The sequence below is a fragment of the Aquarana catesbeiana genome, linkage group LG13 (assembly GCF_042186555.1).
Source record: "Aquarana catesbeiana isolate 2022-GZ linkage group LG13, ASM4218655v1, whole genome shotgun sequence".
NCBI classification, from domain to species: Eukaryota; Metazoa; Chordata; class Amphibia; order Anura; family Ranidae; genus Aquarana; species Aquarana catesbeiana.
In genome coordinates this window covers 9,877,658-9,895,122 of record NC_133336.1, presented here as the reverse complement: position 1 = coordinate 9,895,122, position 17,465 = coordinate 9,877,658, and the positions used below count along the sequence as shown (strand labels likewise).

Here is a 17,465-nt window from a genome sequence, read left to right as displayed (position 1 = left end):
CTCATACATAGTCTCCACAGCTAATGAGCACAGATCAGTAACATTGATGGTTTCGAAACAGATAAACACTCCACAGATTTGTTTAAACATTACATGCCCGTTTAACACTAAATGTAGACGGTTGGGCAATTCAGATTGCACTGGAGCAAAAATTACAGTTTATGGAGGAAACTATGGTCAATATTATTATATCCCAGATCCAGAACTAAATAGAACCCTTTATAGTACAAATTGCTCACAGTTTCCAATATGTGAAAATATCGGTTTCCTGAGATTCCATGTTATTGCTTCCAGTTTTTTAGGAGCAGGCATACCGTCCATACGTAGAGGGTTATATTATATATGTGGAAATAAAGCTTACGCCTGGCTTCCTACTAATGTTACAGGTACATGTTATATTGGGAAGTTAGTACCTGCTTTGGCTGTTCGCAAAGATACAGTGCGACCAGATCAAAGTCCAGAATACCCTTTAGTGTTCAAAAGAGAGCTGTTCACTGAAGGTGACATGACATGGTCATGGTTCCCTTCCTGGACAGGATGGGGAATTGAAGCAATGAAAAGACTAAATAATTACACTAGAATTGTAGATGAGATTATTAACCTTACTACCACTGATATAGGTTTATTAAATGAAGAAATGGCTCAGCTTAAAAAAGTAGTATTAGAGCACAGATTAACGCTAAATTATCTCACTGCAGCTCAAGGTGGGATGTGTAAGATATTTCACACTGACTGTTGTATATACATTTCTGATAATGAGGACATTATTAAAGGGCATCTTGCTAAGATAAGAGAACTACAGAATAAGGCCAGAGATATTGCTAAAGATGGATGGAACCCCTTTCAGGGTTTAGGAGGTTTTGGTGATTTTTTATATGGCATAGCAACATGGTTACAGAAACTAGGCGCTTACATTGTGATGTTTCTATTTCTCATGTTTGTTATTTACTTCCTCATCAGGCTATGCCTCTGTGTGACTACCCGCTGTACCAACAAATGTACCACCAGCCCTGATGAACCCATTATTGTGAGAAAGCTAGGAGAGAGCTGAACAGGACGCCGTCTCTCTGCGCCAATGTAACAGGAGTTACCAGCAATCGGCTGAACGTAACGCGGAGAAGAATGGTGTCAAATAAACAAAAGGGGGGAAATGACATGGACATTCATTGTACTGTTCATTTAAGCACAAGAGAATCCATTTTGTTCTCACTGTTGAAATGTGTTCTGTAACCTTCACCTAACACACAGACACTTCTCCTACTAAACGCTCTCTACTCCCCCCTCCCTTTTCAAGGTTTAACTTTTGCAATTGTTCTATTCGCTAGTTTTTAATAATATATTTCTATTTGTTAGCTTTTAATAACATATTGCTATTTGTTACTTTTTAATAACATCTCACACCACCCCTTTCTTATCTATGTATAAAATAACATGTAATAATAAATTTTTCACTGAACGGACATTTTAAACACAGTGATTGAGTCCTGTGAATCTGTTCCTGCAGCTGCAGTATTAACTTTGTTTTAGAGTCCCAATCAGAAATCAGTCATATCACTAGGATATGCTGACATAACATTTTGAAACAGTATAAGAATGGATCAGATTCATGGTAGAATAGGAATGGAGTAGGGTTGACAAGAGGGAAGTAACCCAACACTTTGGAGAATGTAACATCAAGATGTCTCCTCCTCCTCCTCCTTCTGAGACCATCACCATGCCACATGTTATCGATGTAAGTCTGGTCCTTGCTTATCTTTCTAAACAAATAAACAACCTTTCTGGAAGCATCGTATGAACGAAGGATTCTTCAATTTCTACTAAGAAACTAATTCCTAAAAGTAAGTTGGAAATGCGGCTTTGGACAAAGTACAGAAACATATCTCCTATACACCCTACCCTCTAGGAGAGAGGACACTGATATTTATATAACATATAACACAAAGACATTGCTATACATCCAGAAACGCCCCTGAGGATAAGAATTGATAATATCTAGAATTATAGATATTTATACATTCTTTCACCAGCTGTGGCCAAAAGTTTTGAGAATTACACAAATATTAATTTTCACAAAATCTGCTGCCTCAGTTTTAATGATGGCAATTTGCATATACTCCAGAATGTTATGAAGAGGGATCAGATGAATTGCAATTAATTAGAAAGTCCCTTTTTGCCATGAAAATGAACTTAATCCCCCAAAAAACATTTCCATTGCATTTGTGAAGAAGGCTTCAGGGCACTCAAGAAAGTCCAGCAAGTGCCAGGATCATCTCCTACAGTTGATTCCGCTGCAGGATCGGGGCACCACCAGTGCAGAGAGGGAGAGGAGGGGATGGGGGCACCACCAGTGCAGAGCTTGCTCAGGAATGGCAGGAGGCAGGTGTGAGTACATAGGCACACACAGTGAGGGGGAGACTTTGGAGGATGGCCTGGTGTCAAGAAGGGCAGCAAAGAAGCCACTTCTCTCCAGGAAACACATCAGGGACAGACTGATATTCTGCAAAAGGTACAAGGATTGGACAGCTGAGGACTCGGGGATGAATCCCCTTTCCAATTGTTTGGGGCATCCAAAAAAAAACCTTGTCCAGAGAAGAAAAGGTGAACCCTAACACCAGTCCTGTGTCATGCCAACAGTAAAGCACCCTGAGACCATTCATGTGTGGGGTTGCTTCTCAAACAAGGGCTCATTCACAATTTTTCCTAAGAACACAGCCATGAATAAAGAATGATACAAAAACATCCTCTGAGAGCAACTTCTCCCAACCATCCAAGAACAGTTTGTTGAGGAACAATGCCTTTTCCAGCGTGATTGAGCACCTTGCCAAAAGGGAAAAGTGATAACTAAAGCCGCATACACACAACCGGACTTTCCGGCAGAAAAGGTCCGACGGAATCATTCCGTTGGACAATCCGATCGTGCGTGGGCTTCATCTGACTTTTTCTTTCTAAACTTCTGATGGACCTAGAAATAGCACATGTTTCAAATCTTTCCGACGGAATCAGTTCCTATCGGGAAAACCGCTCGTCTGTATGGTGGTCCGACAGACCAAAAACGACGCAAAGGCAGCTATTGGCTACTGGCTATTGAACTTCCTTTTTCTAGTCCCGTCATATGTCATCGCATTCTAAACGATCAGACTTTAGTGTGATCGTGTGTAGGCAAGTCCGTTTCAGCGGAACTCCGTCGAAAAGACCGTCAGAGTTCATTCCGACGGAAAGTCCGGTCGTGTGTATGTGGCATAAGTGGCTTGGGGAACAAAACATTTTTGGATCTATGGCCAGGAAACCCCCAGACTTTAATCCCATTGAGAACATGTGGTCAATTCTTAAGAGGCGGGTGAACAAAAAAACCCCACAAATTCTAACAAACTCCAAGCATTGATTATGCAAGAATGGGCTGCCATCAGTGGCCCAGAAACTGATTGACAACATGCCAGATCGAATTGCAGAGGTCTTGATAAAGAAGGGTCAGCACTGCAAATATTGACTCTTTGAATAAACTTCATGTCATTGTCAATAAAAGCCGTTGACACTTATGAAATACTTGTAATTATACTTCAGTATCCCATAGTAACATCTGACAGAAAGATCTAAAAACACTGAAGCAGCAAACTTTGTCAAAATTTATATTTGTGTAATTCTCAAAACTTTTGGCCACGGCTGTAGTACTGGAAGACACTGCTGGTGAATAAACACTTTGCGATGATCCAGAAGCAGAGAGTGGAGAGTTTCTGGAATGAGAACTCTGAAGGGAAAAACTCTTCCCACTTTTATTCTGGTCCTCATCATTTCATTCCATAAAGTATTTTTAATGTCTTTAGGGCCCCTCTGGCATGCCAGGGTGTGTTTTGTCAGCTTTGTAAAATGTGCAAAAGAATATTTCTTTTCACAATATTTGCAAATTGCAGCTTTGCTCTGAGCAGAAATCACACTGTGGAAATGTTTCCAGACTCTAGATGTTGGTCTCTCCATTTTACTGAGAGGAGGAAAAGAAAAAAATAGTTACTGAGCAGACTATAAGGAAACATTACGGTGTGATGGTGGAGAACAATAATAGGAATTATTTAAAGGTTATAAAGATAAACAGAAACTATCATCATCTACTGTATCCCAAAAATCACCCAGCTGAAGGAGGTACAAGATGGAGCCCACAAGAAAGCTGTAGCCTTTCCACTGCAGTGCCCCCCAATGTTACTTGAATTGTATTCCAGGATTTGCTTGTTTTATATATATATATATATATATATATATATATATATATATATATATATATATATATATATATATATATATATATTTATATTACCAAAAGTATTGGGAAGCCTGCCTTTACACCCACATGTACAGTGGGGATGGAAAGTATGCAGACCCCCTTAAATTTTTCACTCTTTGTTATATTGCAGCCATTTGCTAAAATCAGTTAAAAAATCAGTAAAAAAGTTAAAATTTCCCTCATTAATGTACACATAGCACCCCATATTGACAGAAAAACACAGAATTGTTGAAATTTTCGCAGATCTATTAAAAAAGAAAAACTGAAATATCACATGGTCCTAAGTATTCAGACCCTTTGCTCAGTATTTAGTAGAAGCCCCCTTTTGAACTAATACAGCCATGAGTCTTTTTGAGAAAGATGCAAAAAGTTTTTCACACCTGGATTTGGGGATCCTCTGCTTCCTCCTTGCAGATCCTCTCCAGTTCTGTCAGGTTGGATGGTAAACGTTGGTGGACGGCCATTTTTAGGTCTCTCCAGAAATGCTCAATTGGGTTTAAGTCATGGCTCTGGCTGGGCCATTCAAGAACAGTCACGGAGTTGTTGTGAAGCCACTCCTTCGTTATTACATCCCAGTCTTAGTCCGTAGGGTTCAATATTGAGTTAGCACACCTTTTGCAGCTATAACAGCTTCAACTCTACTGGGAAGACTGTCCACAAGAAGTGCAATTCTTCCAGAAGTTCATTTGTGAGGTCAGGCACTGATGTTGGAGAAGAAGGCCTGGCTCGTAGTCCCTGCTCAAATTTATCCCAAAGGTGTTCTATAGGGTTGAGGTCAGGACTCTGTGCAGGCCAGTCAAGTTCTTCCACCCCAAACTCGCTCATCCCTGTCTTTATGGACCTTGCTTTATACACTGATCCAAATCATTTGGTGGAGGGGGATTATGGTGCAGGGCTGTTTTTTTAAGGGGTTGGGCTTGGCCCCTTAGTTCCAGTGAAGGGAACTCTTAAGGCGTCAGCATACCAAAACATTTTGGATATTTTCATGCTCCCAATAATGTGGAAACAGTTTGGGGATGGCCCCTTCCTGTTCCAACATGACTGCACACCAGTGCACAAAGCAAGGTCCATAAAGACATGGATGAGTGAGTTTTGGTTGGAGAAACTTGACTGGACTGCACAATCCTGAGTTCTGACCTCAACCTGATAGAACAGCTTTGGGATGAATTAGAGTGGAGACTTTGAGACAGGCCTTCTCATCCAACATCAGTGCCTGACCTCACAAACATGCTTCTGGAAGAAAGGTAAAACATCTCCATAGCACAGGGCTCAAAATTTCAAGTCCTGAGCTACTAGCCAGGCCTCAAGGGTTACTCGTCCCCAGTTGCCCCACCCAACCCCTACCCTGCCCAACCCCTAATCCCGCCCTCATAAATTATCTCATGAAATGACACTTAAATGTTTTATGCAGAGTTAAGTTATAAAAATATTAACAACTTTATCCATGCCCACCAATGCAGCCTGTGCCCACCAATGCAGCCTGTGTCCGCCAATGTAACCTGTGCCCACCAATGCAACCAGTGCCCACCAATGCAACCTGTGCCCACCATGCAGCCTGTGTCCAATGCAGCCTGTGCCCACCATGCAGCCTGTGTCCAATGCAGCCTGTGTCCAATGCAACCTGTGCCCACAATGCAGCCTATGTCCCATGCAGCCTGTGTCCAATGCAGCGTGTGCCCAACATGCACCCTGTGTCCCTTGCAGCCTGTGTCCCATGCAGCCTGTGTCCTATGCAGTCTGTGCCCCATGCAGCCTGTGTCCAATGCAGCCTGTGTGCAATGCAGCCTGTGACCACCATGCAGCCTGTGTCCCATGCAGACTGTGTGCAATGCAGCCTGTGCCCACCCTGCAGCCTGTGTCCAATGCAGCCTGTGTCCAATGCAGCCTGTGCCCACCATGCAGCTTGTGTGCAATGCAGCCTGTGCCCACCATGCAGCCTGTGTCCTACACAACCTGTGTCCCATGCAGCCTGTGTGCAATGCAGCATGTGCCCACCATGCAGCCTGTGTCCAATGCAGCCTGTGCCCACCATGCAGCCTGTGTCCAATGCAGCCTGTGCCCACCATGCAGCCTGTGTGCAATGCAGCCTGTGCCCACCATGCAGCCTACCTGTGGAGGGGAACAGAGGGGAGCCATCGGCCAGATGATCAGAGCAGGGAACATCACAGCTTTCATTTCAATAGCTATGTGTTCCCCCACCATGTTCCATCATATGAGCCCCTCCCCTTGTCCGGGAACTTTGATACACGTCACCCGTCCTAGGATTGGATGGGTGATCTGTCTATCAAAGTCCCGGAAAAAGAGGAGGGGCTTTATGTGACGGCGCACGACGGGGAACAAACAGCTATTGAAATGAAAGCTGTGATGTTCCCTGCTCTGATCATCCAGCCGGCGGCTCCCCTCTCTTCCCCTGTGGTGCTCGCCCCCCTGCTCTCAGGCAGCCCTTCTCACCAGCCCATAAAATCCACTCCCAAAATGCGAGGAGGTGAGTGGAATTTTTGAGGGCTGCCATAGCACACTCCCAAACCTTGTGGACAGCCTTCCCAGAAGAGTTGAAGCTGTTATAGCTGCAAAAGATATGTATATATACAGTATATACAGTATCTCACAAAAGTGATTACACCCCTCACATTTGTGTAAATCTTTTCTTCTATCTTTTCATGTGGCAACACTGAAGAAATGACACTTGTCTACAATGTAAAGTAGTGAATGTACAGCTTGTATAACAGTGTAAATTTGCTGTCCCCTCAAAATAACTCAACACACAGCCATTAATGTCTAAACCGCTGGCAACAAAAGTCAGTAAACCCCTAAGTGAAAATGTCCAAATTGGACCCAAAGTGTCAATATTTTGTGTGGAAACCATTATTTTCCAGCACTGCCTTAACCCTCTTGGGGATGGGATCGGGGGGAATGGATGGAGCTGGAATGGGATCAGGGAAATGGATGGAGCTGAAATGGGATCGGGGGAATGGATGGAGCTGGGATGGAATTGGGGGAATGGATGGAGCTGGGATGGAATCAGGGGAATAAATAGAGCCGGGATGGGCTGGGGGGGGGACAGATGGAGCCGGGGTGGGATTGGGGTGGTGGATGGAGCCAGGATAGGATCGGGGAGGAGGATTCAGATAGGATGGGTGGAGGATAGAGCTGCTATGGGATCTTTGATTTGGGGGAGGGGGGTTAAAGGATATGTGCTCTGGGGTGCTTTGGAAGGGAAGAGAACTTGTGCTGGGGGGGGGTCAAACTTCAAATCTGCCCCCCTCCTTCTAGCACAAATCCTCTCTAAACCAAAACAAAGCACCCCCTAGCACATATCCTCGGTTAGACCCCCCTCCCTAATATCACTTCTGGCAGCACAAATGTTACCTGCCCAGAACCCCCATAACCCCCCCCAATTACCATGTAAGACTCCTGTTGTTATTGCAGACCTTGTAGGGCAGATGTCCCCCCTCCGCCTCCTCCCCCCCATTCTTCCTCCTGTCCTGAGTACGAGAACATCAAAGCCGAGGAGGAGAAGGTGGCAGCTATAGTGCAGGCTGCAGCCGGAGAGAAATGCGATTGTGGGAGGAACGATCGGATCCAGGCACCCTGTCTGTCAGTGTCTCTGCCTCACTCCCTCCTCCCCCACCCTCCCCACACATCTGAGCTGAGGGAATAGCAGAGATTCCAGAAGGGAAAGAGGCCGGAACTCAGGAGAGGTGCTGCAGCCATGACAGTCAGTGGAGCCTGGGGGCAGCGGCTGAAGTTTGCAGCGCTCGAGGCTGTGCTGCGCCACCTTTCTGTGTCACATTTTGAAGAGCTGGGTAAAGATTAGAGGAGAGCCGGCACCAGCATTAGCACTTCTTGGGAACCTCTGACTTTGGCGTCCCCCTTCTTCTGGCTCCCTCAGGCGGCCGCCTTGGCTGCCTTATGCTGGCACCGGCCCTGCCTTGACTTTACAGAGAAAGTCAAGGTTTGCACATAACTTCAGCACATTCACATGTAATTATCTCTGACATAGACATTTATCACAATTCATTTGGAATTATTTTTTCCTCACATCTGTGTTTAAGACATTCCGAGATTTTAGCTCTCTCAGGAGGTCCCCAGTGTCCATGTTCTCCAAGATGTAGACCAAATCATCTTTGTAATACTCGTATATCCTCCTCAGTGATGAATCGGAATATGAAGACAGCTGACGGCAGAACACTTTGATGTTGTCTATAGAAATACAGAAAATAGATTTATAGGGTTGTGGATTCAACTCAGATCTCACATTTTCAGGAACTGGGGAAATCTAATTCTTTGTATCTTTTAATCTTTGTTTTGTACTACTTTGCAATACAGTAATACCTTGGATAATTTGTTCCAACATGCTTGTAATCCAAAGCACTTGTATATCAAAGCAATTATCCCTATAAGAAATAATGAAAAATAATGAAAACTCAGATGATTCGTTCCACAACCATTTATTCATAAATCCTTCAGTTTATAGTCCATATAAAAAGATTATAGTTATGTAACCATAAAATGTCCATCCACAAATGGAAGCTTCCACAAGGGGATTAGAAGCAAAATCCAGCAGGAGCTCCAGCGTATAAAAGAGAAGAGAGGAGCCTCTAAGTGCAGCAATATGGTTACATTTAATGAAGGCACATTTACATGGTTGATAATTAAAAGAGGCACATCTAAGTATGCCGGCATCTGGAGTAAAGCTGACCATCCCCCGCACCGCTGGCTCTCACCGCTGTCAGTCTGCAATTGTGACCAAGAAGATTATCCTGCAGTAGAGCGTTTTGAAAGCGAGGCTTGAATCGCTCGTGGAGCACAGCGTGGAAGAGATTACGTTGATGGCGGTGCAGGGGATGGTCTATGTCAGTAATGGCGAACCTTTTTGAGCCCGAGTGCCCAAACAGCGACACAAAACCAACTTATTTCTTTCAAAGTGCCAACACAGAATTTAGGCTCGGTTCACACTGGAACCAGGGTCTCCATTCTCTGGTTCAGGGACAAATCAGGGCCGAATCTTTGCCTGAATTCACCCCTGAAACGGAGCTAAAGATCGGCCGTCAGTACATCAGGATTGATTGATTTTCAGATATATATCCCATAGTGCGTGGACTATCTTTTTTCTTGAAGCCCAAAAATGCCAGGACAGTACAAATACCCCCCAAATCACCCCTTTTTGAAAAGTAGACAGTCCAAGGTATTTAGTAAGAGGCATGGTGAGTTTTTAAAAGTTGTAATTTTTTGTCATCATTTTTTGGAAAATGAAGAAATAAAAAAAAACATTTTTCGAGGTTTGGCTTGGACGGGACCCGAGATGGCTGCCTGAGACGAGAGCTCCCATACACTGAGGACATCAAATGCTTTTTTCAGGGACACACCGGCAACTCCAAACATGGGTAAGCATCCAGAACATGCGAACAGACCGAAAGTTTGTGCGAACATTCGAACACCGTTAAAGTCTATGGGACTTGAACGTGAGAAATCAAAAGTGTGAATTTTAAAGGCTAATATACGTTTTTGTCCTAAAAAGGGTTTGGGGACCCGGGTCCTGCCCCAGGGGACATGTATTAATGCAAAAAAAGTTTGAAAAACTGACATTTTTTCGGGAGCAGTGATTTTAAGTGATGTTTACAGTGAAAAAATAAAAGTGAAATATTCCTTTAAATATCGTACCTAGGGGGTGTCTATAGTATGCCTGTAAAGTGGCACGTGTTTCCCGTTTTTAGAACAGTCCCTGCACAAAATGACATTTCTAAAGGTATAAAAGTAATTTAAAACTGCTTGTGGCTGTAATGTAATGTCGGGTCCCGGCAAGATGGATGAAAATTATTAAGAAGGCCCTTTGGGTCTTGTATGGATATTAAGGGGAACCCCGCACCCAAATTAAAAAAAGAAAAGGAGTGGGGCCCCCAGGCCCTATATACTCTGAACAGCAGTATACAGGCGGTGCAAGACAAGACAGGGACTGTAGGTTTGTTCTTAAGTTGAATCTGTTTGTAATTTCGAACAGGTACATTTTTTAAGTGTAGCTCCAGCCAAAAAATCTATTTTTAAGCTTTTTAGATAACATAGGGAATGGGTTATCACCCCTGTAACATGTGTTTTGCTGTCTGCGCCCCTGTTCAGAAGATTTCACCTCACTTTCTGTTCCAATGACAATTGGATTTTGAAAATTTGGGTTTTTTAGGGAAACAAGATTTGATGATAACAAAGCATCAGTGGAGACACCTTTTCCCCATATTAACTCTTACAGGAGAGAATTTCCCTTCCTAGGGGTAGATTTCCTCTCACTTCCTGTTGTCTCCCTCCGTTTGTAAGTAGGAGTCCTTTGTAAGTCGGATGTTTGAAAATAGGGGACTGTCTGTATATACTATACGGCCTGCCCTATATACTCTGCAGAAATTTTGGCCTTATGTGTTGGTGGTACCAGAACACTGTAAGCCCTCACAGTTACTCTTGGTGGGCGCAGGAACGGGCCCTGCTGTGAAATATTATATCAAGAATTGTAATTACATGCCCCTGTTGAACAGGGTCAGAAAAATTGGGCCTTTGGTGGTGGTGTGGTGGTGTTGCCACAACACTGTAAGCCCTCAGTTACTCTTGGTGGGCACAGGAACTGGTCCTGCTGTGAAATATTAGATCAAAAATTGCAATTACATGCCCCTGTTGAAAAGGGTCAGAAAAATTGGGCCTTTGGTGGTGGTGTTGCCACAACACTGCAACCCCTCACATATACTCTAGTTGAGTGCAGGAACGAGCTCTGCTGCAAAATATTACAGCAAAAATTGTAATTACAAGCCCCTGTTAAACAGGGGCAGAAAAATTGGGCTTTAGGCACTGGTGCTATCAACATGAACATTGAGGAGGAATAGAATAGTCACTCAGCATAACAGGATAGTCACTCAGCATCAGCATAGCCAGTCTTCAAGGGATCACACATTCATAAAACAATTAATCGGTTACATCAGCATCAGGTGCTTGGTAGCTGGTGATCCAAGAATGATTCATTTTTATGAAGGTTAGCCGATCAACCGAGTCTGTAGCCAGGCACACTTTGTGATCGGTTACAAAGCCTCCAGCAGTACTGAATGTAGATAGAGTGATGGATGCGGGACAGGCCAGTAGCTTAATTGCATACTGTGCAAGCTCTGGCCAGTGATCCATCCTCAAGACCCAGTAACCCAGTGGATTTTCGGTTGGAAAGGTCTCCAAGTCTGATCTTGCCCCAAGATATTCCTGCACCATGTAAATCAGACGCTGGCGATGGTTCCTGGAACCGATCAGACCTTGAGGCTGCAGACTTAAAAATTGTCTGAACGCATCGGTCAGATAGCCACCTTCTCCTCTGCTCCTCCTTTGACTGACCGAAGCCTCAGCAACATGTTGTCCAGGAGGACCAGGAAATTGCAACCTCCCAGGCTCTGGAAACGCATTGCACAAACTTTTCTGCAAGGCCTCCCAAAGATCCTTTGCTCCCTCTGCGAAGGCTAGATAAGTTCTGCAACCTTACCCTTGTAAGGTGGATCAAGAAGGGTTGCCAGCCAGCACTGATCCCTCTCCTTGATACCATGAATCCGAGTGTCCTTTCGCAGGCTTTGCAGGATCAGGGAGGCCATGCAGCGTAGGTTTGCTGAGGCATTCGGTCCAGAGTCCTCTGGGTCACTAAGGATGACATGATATGCAGCCACCTCCTCCCGGCCACGTACACATCCATGGGTTTCTGGGGACTGAAAACGTTCCTTTGAAGACTGCTGCTGATGCTGAGTGCCAGGCTCCACCTCCATGCTGACACAATCCTCCTCCTCCTCTTCCTGTGTGATAGGCGGGCCTGCAGGAATACTGTCTGGATAAAGGGAGCCTTGAGAGGTAAGGAAGTCCTCCTCTTCCTCCCTCTGTTCTGCCTCAAGTGCCCTGCCCATTATTCCACTCAGCGTGTGCTCCAACAGGAAGAAAAGAGGGACAGTATCACTGATGCATGCACTGTCACTGCTCACCATCCTCGTGGCCTCCTCAAATGGTGACAGGACAGTGAATGCATCCTTGATCATTAGCCACTGGTGTGGTGAAAAAAAGCCAAGCTCCCCTGACCCTGTCCTGGTGCCATACTCACACAGGTACTCATTGATGGCCCTCTGCTGTGTGTGCAGCCACTGCAGCATGGCCAACATTGAGTTCCACCTGGTGGGCATGTCACAGATGAGGCGGTTCTTGGGCAGATTGCATTCCTTTTGAAGGTCAGCCAGCCAAGCATTGGCATTATATGACCGATGGAAATGCCCGCATACTTTCCTGGCCTGCCTCAGGAGTTCCTGTAAGCCCGGGTACCTGCACAAGTACAGCTGCACCACCAAATTAAGGACGTGAGCCAAACAGGGAACATGGGTCAAGTGTCCCTGTCGGAGGGCAGAGAGGAGGTTAGTGCCATTGTCACAAACCACCATTCCTGCCTGAAGCTGGCATGGTGTCAACCACCTCTAAACCTGCCCCTGCAGAGCTGCCAGAATCTCTGCTCCAGTGTGGCTCCTGTCCCCTAAGCAGACCAAATCAAGCACCGCATGGCATCTTTTTGCCTGAGTGCTTGCGTAGCCCCTAGAATGCCTACGGAGCACTGCTGGTTCCGAGGTCAAATCTGCACAGGAAGAGGCCATAGAGGAATAAGAAGAGGAGGGGGTGGAGGAGAGAGGTGTGGCAGAATCACCACTACCAGCATTTTGGAGGTGTGGTGGCGGAACAAGCTCCAACATTACTGCACTCTGTCCAGCATCCTTCCCAGCTGCCAGCAGGGTTACCCAGTGTGCTGTGAAAGAAAGGTAACGTCCCTGTCCATGCCTGCTGGACCATGAGTCAGTGGTAATATGCACCTTACCGCTGACCGCCCTGTCCAATGAGGTCAAGACATTGCCTTCCACATGCTGCTAGAAAGCCAGAATGGCCTTCTGAAAAAAAAATGGTATTTGGGAACCTGCCACTGAGGTACTGCACATTCCACAAATTCTCGAAAGGGGGCAGAGTCTACCAGCTGAAAAGGCATCAGTTGGAGTGCTAGCAATTTAGCCAAACTAGCATTCAGCCGCTGAGCATGTGGATGGCTGGGACCAAATTTCTTTTGCCGGTTTAGCCACTGGGTAGGGAAATTTGCCTGCTACAATCGGATTTAGGTGTACCACTAGCAGATTGCCCGCAAGTGCTTGGGACACCTAATTGTACACCTTCATTCCTCTCAGTGCAGGTCTCTGAGAGGACTAAAGGTATAGTGGGGTTGGAGATCCTAGCTGATGAGGAGCAAGGAGAGGTCCGCCTTGTTCTTTGGTGTGGATCTTTTAAGTACTGTTGCCAACGGACTGCATGGGAGCTCGACATATGTCTGGTCAAGCATGTGGTGCCCAAGCGGCTGCTGTTTTGGCCACACTTGATACGCTTCAGACATATGTTGCAAACAGCAACGGTGCGATCTGCTGCACACACCAAAGAACTCAGACAAAATGCAGAGTCAGCAGCTTCCTGCAAATGCGGAGCTCTGCGGTGTGATGCAGTCAGTGTGCTGCCCTTAGGCTGGCCCCTGGAGGGCATCCTGCCTCATTGGAGATGTGCCTCCTCCTCCCCTCTTCTATCAGGCACCCACGTAGAGTCAGTGACCTCATCATCCCCTCCCTCCTCGCCACTGGAGCAAACCTGGCAGTATGCTGCAGCTGGGGGAACATGACTGCCAGTTTCTTGTCATTCTTGGGCACCCCCTCTTTCTGGGCTCACATTACTGCCTTCATCCTCAACTTGGGTACCATCATCAAAGCCTTTAAAATGCTGCGAATCCTCCTGCAGGGTGTACCCGACACTGTGGTTGAACAGTACGGGGGACTCCTCAGGACATAATGGTGGGGCTAGGAAAGGAGTGACTGATGCCATTGAGCCAATGGAATAGGCCTGCTTTGGCAGCTGCATTGGCAGCCAAACTTCTCTTAGCCTGGGTGACAGAGGATGAGGAGGATGAGGACGGCTTTGTGATCCACTCTACCAACTCTTCTGCATGTTGTGGATCAACACAGCCAGCTGTCGAAAAAAAGGACAAGCATGCCCCACGGCCACATGCTGAGGATGCACCGTGTCCATGAACAGCACTGTTGGCTGTAGACACAAAGCCTGCTTGCTCTCTTTTAGTGGCCTGTGAGCATCTGGCTTTCCTTGGTGGCCTTCCAGACATGCTGTAAAATTGGATTAGCAAAACACCGCCTGAAGTTTACTAGAAAAATTTCACCAGGAATGGCCTGCAGTCAGGTATAGGGAGACTGTATATATATTTAATGCACTGCGGATCACTGAATAACTTGCCTGCCTGCTGGAAAGTGTATTTGAAAACGTACACCAGCAATTGCCTGCAGTCAGATATAGGATTGGCTAGACTAGAATGCAGTGATTATATATGTAGGAGACAGTATATATATTTTATGCACTGAATCACTTGCCTGCCTGCCTGCCTGAAAGTGTATTTGAAAACGTACACCAGCAATGGCCTGCAGTCAGATATAGGCTTGGCTAGACTGGAATGCAGTGGATATATATATGTTGGAGACTGTATATATATATTTAATGCACTGCAGATCACTGAATCACTTGCCTGCCTGCCTGAAAGTGTATTTGAAAACGTACACCAGCAATGGCCTGCAGTCAGATATAGGCTTGGCTAGACTAGAATGCAGTGGATATATATGTAGGAGACAGCATATATATTTTATGTACTGCGGATCACTGAATCACTTGCCTGCCTGCCTGAAAGTGTATTTGACAACGTACACCAGCAATGGCCTGCAGTCAGATATAGGCTTGGCTAGACTAGAATGCAGTGGATAAATATATGTGTTGGAGACTGTATATATATTTAATGCACTGTGGATCACTGAATCACTTGCCTGCCTGCCTGAAAGTGTATTTGAATACGTACACCAAGAACAGTCTGCAGTGAGATCTAGCTAAACTGGATACAGTGTATGTGTGTGTATATATATATATATATATATATATATATATATATATATATATATATAGTAATGGTGAGAGTCCCTGTCACTATGAAAATGGGGTTAAAGTGGACACAGAATATGCACATTTGCTTGGTGCAAGGCTACAGAGCATAAATGTGGACTGGAGAAAACTGCTTTCGCATCTTTCTCCAGGTTTTGGTATTCAGTCATGGGGCTCTGTAGTTTGGAGATTCCATAGTGTCTTAGGTGGGATGAAATCCCCAGTCCTGGGTCCAGATTTTGAGATTCACCAGCATATTGACTGGTCAGGTGTGTGTTGGGCTATTTGTAGACACCTGACCATAGTTCTGGGCTCCACCCTCCCGAGGAGTCCAGGCAAGCAAGGGAGAAGTGCAGACGATACTAAGCTAAGCAGGGCAATAACTTCTCCGCAGGATGTGGAAATCCTGCAAAAAGACCTGAACAAATTAATGGGGTGGGCGACTACATGGCAAATGAGGTTCAATGTAGAAAAATGTAAAATAATGCATTTGGGTGGCAAAAATATGAATGCAATCTATACACTGGGGGGAGAACCTCTGGGGGAATCTAGGATGGAAAAGGACCTGGGGGTCCTAGTGGATGATAGGCTCAGCAATGGCATGCAATGCCAAGCTGCTGCTAATAAAGCAAACAGAATATTGGCATGCATTAAAAGGGGGATCAACTGCAGAGATAAAACGATAATTCTCCCGCTCTACAAGACTCTGGTCCGCCCGCACCTGGAGTATGCTGTCCAGTTCTGGGCACCAGTCCTCAGGAGGGACGTACTGGAAATGGAGCGAGTACAAAGAAGGGCAACAAAGCTAATAAAGGGTCTGGAGGATCTTAGTTATGAGGAAAGGTTGCGAGCACTGAACTTATTCTCTCTGGAGAAGAGACGCTTGAGAGGGGATATGATTTCAATTTACAAATACTGTACTGGTGACCCCACAATAGGGATAAAACTTTTTCGCAGAAGAGAGTTTAATAAGACTCGTGGCCACTCATTACAATTAGAAGAAAAGAGGTTTAACCTTAAACTACGTAGAGGGTTCTTTACTGTAAGAGCGGCAAGGATGTGGAATTCCCTTCCACAGGCGGTGGTCTCAGCGGGGAGCATTGATAGCTTCAAGAAACTATTAGATAATCACCTGAATGACCGCAATATACAGGGATATGTAATGTAATACTGACACATAATCACACACATAGGTTGGACTTGATGGACTTGTGTCTTTTTTCAACCTCACCTACTATGTAACTATGTAACTAAGTGTGCATGTCTGCACAGGTCTGTCTGTCAGAGCAGACAGAGGGTCTAAGCCTGTGGGCTGGAAAAGAGTGCTGAGGTACTGGGTTTACAGGAACTCTGTTATAGAGCCGAGAGGGCTGAAGCATAAGTCTGAGCAGCAGTGCTGCTAAAGAGAGCCAGGTGGCTTGGTATTTCTGATTGAACTTACATTGTTGCTGTGGAAAGCTGAAACCCCTGTGTGGGCAACACTTCTGTTATCGGACATTTTCTTTCTTTAATAAAAGTGGGCCTACAAGCCCTTAAAACTGCGTATCTGGCGTGGACTTGGCTCACTGGTAAGCACTACCTTTAAGCTAAACCAACCCCCGATGTTACAATATATATATATATATATATATATATATATATATATATATATATATATATATATAAATACATACAAAGTCGGGATTTATATATATACTAAATACACTGCAGCTAACTGAATCAACTGCCTGCCTGAAGTATATTAGAAACAGTACAGCAGGAACGGTCTGCAGTAAGATCTAGCTAACTGAATAAACTGCCTGCTCAAAGTGAATGAAATTACACTCTCTCTCTCTCTCTTTATCTCTCTCTCTGCCAGCAACACACTACACAAGGCCGACGTGCAGGCGGCCTTATTTAATGTAGGGCGTGGACTTAACCCCCTGAGCCATAATTGGCCAAAGGCACCCTGCCTTTGGCCAATTATGGCTCTCTTTGCTGACGGCGCTGTTATTGGCATAAGCATGTGGGTCATAGTGCATGCCTGGCCAATCATCAGCCAGCAATGCACTGCGATCACGCCGTGCATTATAGGGCATGACGCGCCACTTGAATTTGGCGCGAACGTCCCATAATGTTCAATCTTCTGTGAACGATTGAACAGCCGATGTTCGAGTCTAACTCATGTCCGACCCGAACTCGAAGC

At 45.3% G+C, this 17,465-nt stretch overlaps 1 protein-coding gene across 2 annotated transcripts in view; it reads right to left on the bottom strand.

The window, feature by feature from the left end:
• The window catches only part of LOC141117264 (NACHT, LRR and PYD domains-containing protein 3-like), a 157,959-nt gene that overhangs the window by 101,704 nt on the left and 38,790 nt on the right, over positions 1 to 17,465 (bottom strand). For both annotated transcript variants that reach the window (XM_073610028.1, XM_073610027.1), the window contains exon 3: positions 8,316 to 8,476. In XM_073610028.1, coding sequence (XP_073466129.1) covers positions 8,316 to 8,476 — 161 coding nt within the window. The remainder of the gene's footprint in view (positions 1 to 8,315; positions 8,477 to 17,465) is intronic.